The following is a 3,789-nucleotide window of genomic DNA, read 5'->3' as shown; positions in this document are numbered from 1 at the left end:
AACAAAAGCAGCTCAAATATAAAAAATCAGAAACTTCTCAATTTAGCCAAACAAAATTTCAGTAAAATAAAATAAGTTGCAATATAGGTGTAACATGTCTGATGTTTAAACTAGCTCTACAGGAATCAGTTAACAGGCTCTTGAGTGATTTATTGCTTTTGATACTGAAGATTACTGCTCCTGTGGTACTAAGTATGGACAAAAAACAAAAAACATAAAATTAAAAGGAAAATGATGCTAAAAGGTTAACAGCTGAAGCTGTTGTATAAATAACTTGGGAAATTCCTGATAAATTCTGCTGTCAGGGCAGAGGAAAAAATGGAATTATTTGTTTTATTTCATAATTTTTCAGCTTTTCATTTCACTGTACATTGATGATTTTGCTACAGTTAGTGTTAAAGTAGAGAAAATAAGAGATAGAAATATACAGTTTTCACCAAAAAACTTTTGATATTCATTAGAAGGTTCTATAGGTTATGGAAATGAAATACAAAATCTGTAAGGTGACAAAAAGTGTTTTTATTCTTAGCACAAGTCACTTTTCACTCAGATTAACTCAGTACAGGCTTCATAAGTTCACAAAGAAATCTTTAGTAAAAATATTTTGATCAAAAAAAATTTGATTTTTTTGTGTGCAACAGAATTGTAATGTTTACTAATAGCTTACCAAATTTCAAGAAAATACACATAAAATTCAGAAATATACTAAATACTATTATGTATTAGCTTCACAGATACAGGGTCAGTTAATTTGACTGAGTCCATAATGAATATTCCTCATGATCATTAATAATTTTCACAAAGTACAATTCGTTGTTAAAATCTTTATGATTACCTTGTATTAATTTTTGTTGTGTCCTGCAACAACATCTACTGGTTTATCATTCGTGTATTTGCTTTGCTTCAATTTTGAGAATACCTGTTCAGTTATTGTAATTTAAAGAACACATTAAAAACAAAACTTGCATGAATATTATACATATAAATACTTAAATAATGTTTTGTGAAAATGATAAAAATAGATTTTCTAAAAATATTTCAATTTTAGACTTTAGCATTTTTTTCATTGGCCGCTAATTAACTAACTACCACTCATCCATTATATAAAGCTGTAAGTTTATTTTAGATGAAATCCTGGTAGTACCGACATATGTGTTAGCATTTATTTGCTAAATAGAAATAAGAAGAGTTTAGAATTATGCCAAATCTTCCTTACCGGCAACGTAAAAATCCAATAGTCCAATGCCTCGGACTACCAATTTTTGAGTTCAGTCTACCGTGAATAGTGTGGTTCTAGTTGCATGAAATGTGTGTATGAATGTGTAAAATTCAACTCTATATCTAATTATTAAAATACATAAAAATGAAAATGCCACCTGGTATTTTCTCTTTCAAATCATTAAATATCTACTTTCACCTGATACAAACATGTGTGACTCAGTTATCAACTTAAGATGTCCAATTATTTAATTTCATATTTATATCAATTTCTAATCCATGTGATTATTTTTCATTAGAATATTTATTTTTAAATGCAAAGTTTTTCTGATACGAAATGAAACAGCTATGTTTGGGAAAATGAGTTGGACATCCCACTCAGAACTCTATTGCTTTTTAACAAGATACAATGAGGTATTCAAAATGTTTGGTCACTGTGTAGTTGTTTTATTTTTGTTGTAAGTGAAAACTGGTTAACCTGCCCATAGATTTTTTACACTTGTATCGCATATGCTGTGGTAAAATTAGATTATCCTTAATGTGGCAGAAATACATGTCTTTTGTATATGAACTGATTATGTGACAGATGGCATTTTAGTTTTATCTTTTATTATAACTGTGCAACAACTTAATCATTATAGTGAAAATATATGTATATACATATTTGGGTTAGTACCTTTTTCACACCTACTAGCTTGGGACTAGTACACCAAAAATTTGTCAAAATAGTTGAAAAGCTCAAGAAAACGTTTTTAACAGATAAGCTAAGATAAAATAAGTTTATCAATGAAGAGCCTGCTTTAAAACACTTTCACATGAAAATTAACAATTACTGTAACTGAAAATAAGATATAGCAGAACCAGATCCTACTGTTTTAAATTCACCTTTTGCTTGTCTTCATCAGCACGAGCATCACTGCGTACATTAGCCCATGGAAGATCCTTTGGCCACCAGATGGGCCGAGTTGATTCTTTTCCCCATCCTGGTTTTCCTCGGCCAGTTGAATATTTTAACATGAGTGGAATAAATGCCCGAAGCTGAGCCTACCAAACGAGAAAGAGAGAGAAAAAAATTAAAAGTTCCTGTAACAATTCAAAAACAAGGACAAAATTGAAATAAAGCACCCCACTCCAAAACAAAAGTTTCTACTTATGGAATTATTTGTTGTTTAACTTTTATGCAACCAGTGGCAAAATTGAATAACAGTTTTTGTAATATACTGAAGTATCACAAAACATATTACAAAAAAATTTACTTGTTTGTTCCAACCAATTACAAACACAAGCTATAGATAGAACATAGTAGGACAGAAAATTTGAATCTTTTATATTCTCAATTTGCTGAGATATTAATAAATTGGTGAAGTTCATCACTGAAGATCCTCCCATCTAATCATATCTTATTTTTGGCAGTCATACACAGACAGTTGGCTTCAAATTCTTTATCTGTGATTGTTGTTTTTCAGCTCCAAACAGCTAATGGAGTTTTTCAGACATTATATTCTAGTGCCTGATATATTTGTGTTCTAAGATGAATATTTAAAAGTTGCATGAATTTTTTACTTGCACAGTTAATTTAGTGAAAAAAAAATAATCAAACCTAGCACATTTACAGCTTGCACTCGCAAAGATCACGAGTCACACACTTTGCTGATGGTGTGTACAACAGATGGGTATTGGACTTTTGTTTCATTTTTGCTTTTGATTGAGAATGGTAGTCCAAAGTAAGGGCAATAAAACAATAAAATTAAAATAAAACAGGTGTGAAAAGATTTTAAAGACCACCAGTCTAGCAAAATGATGCAATGAAATATGAATGGGAAAAAAAATCTTCATTCTATTTTATTTTTTCAACTTTTCATTTCACTATACACTAACACTGGGTGAAAGGCTGTGTCATTGTGTTTGTTGACTCGCATTAAAAATTTTATGGAACTACAATTTCATGCATTTATGTCAATAAGTCTGATATCAAACTGTGGAATATAATTCAAATTTTAGTATTATACTTTACTCAATTTCTTAATTTAGAAGCGAATATTAAAAAACACAGTTAAACATTGATTTTTGTGTGTCATGTGGTATGTTGAATGCAGCATCGGTTCAAATTGGATGTTTGTGGAGTCAAAATACAAATCTATAGTTTTGTACGAATTAGAAACTCAAATTACCAATATTGAGAAGCTAGAATATAAAATAAGAGCCTCTTTTCAATTTGCTAAGATATTGGTCATATAATAAATCACACACAGTGGCACCCCACCTACTTCATTCCATTCTTGGAAACACTCCCATATATACAGTTACTTTTATAAATGACATGAATAATCAATTAAAAGCTCAGAATGTCCTCCTAGTGGCTTTCTGAGCCATTTTAACATGTTTGGATGCCATCTCTTTCAAGGAGGTAGGTCATGTCTTTAGTCTGCTCAAAATTTCATATTTTTTTAAAATGAAATACAACTCAGTTAGTAAGCTCGATAAATTATTGTGAAATTCTATGGTATTGATGTAGTAATTTATGATTTTTTGGTTATATATATAAAACCTAAAAAAGTTATTTTGTTTCAT

General features: G+C 29.9%; 1 protein-coding gene across 3 annotated transcripts in view; it reads right to left on the bottom strand.

The window, feature by feature from the left end:
- The window catches only part of LOC106472010 (DNA-binding protein P3A2-like), a 51,105-nt gene that overhangs the window by 29,407 nt on the left and 17,909 nt on the right, over positions 1 to 3,789 (bottom strand). For all 3 annotated transcript variants that reach the window (XM_022400616.1, XM_022400615.1, XM_013932639.2), the window contains exon 6: positions 2,104 to 2,262. In XM_022400616.1, the coding sequence (XP_022256324.1) occupies positions 2,104 to 2,262 (159 nt within the window). The remainder of the gene's footprint in view (positions 1 to 2,103; positions 2,263 to 3,789) is intronic.

Source organism: Limulus polyphemus, unplaced genomic scaffold (assembly GCF_000517525.1).
Source record: "Limulus polyphemus unplaced genomic scaffold, Limulus_polyphemus-2.1.2 Scaffold5020, whole genome shotgun sequence".
Classification (NCBI taxonomy): Eukaryota; Metazoa; Arthropoda; class Merostomata; order Xiphosura; family Limulidae; genus Limulus; species Limulus polyphemus.
This window is presented reverse-complemented; position numbering and strand designations above follow the sequence as displayed.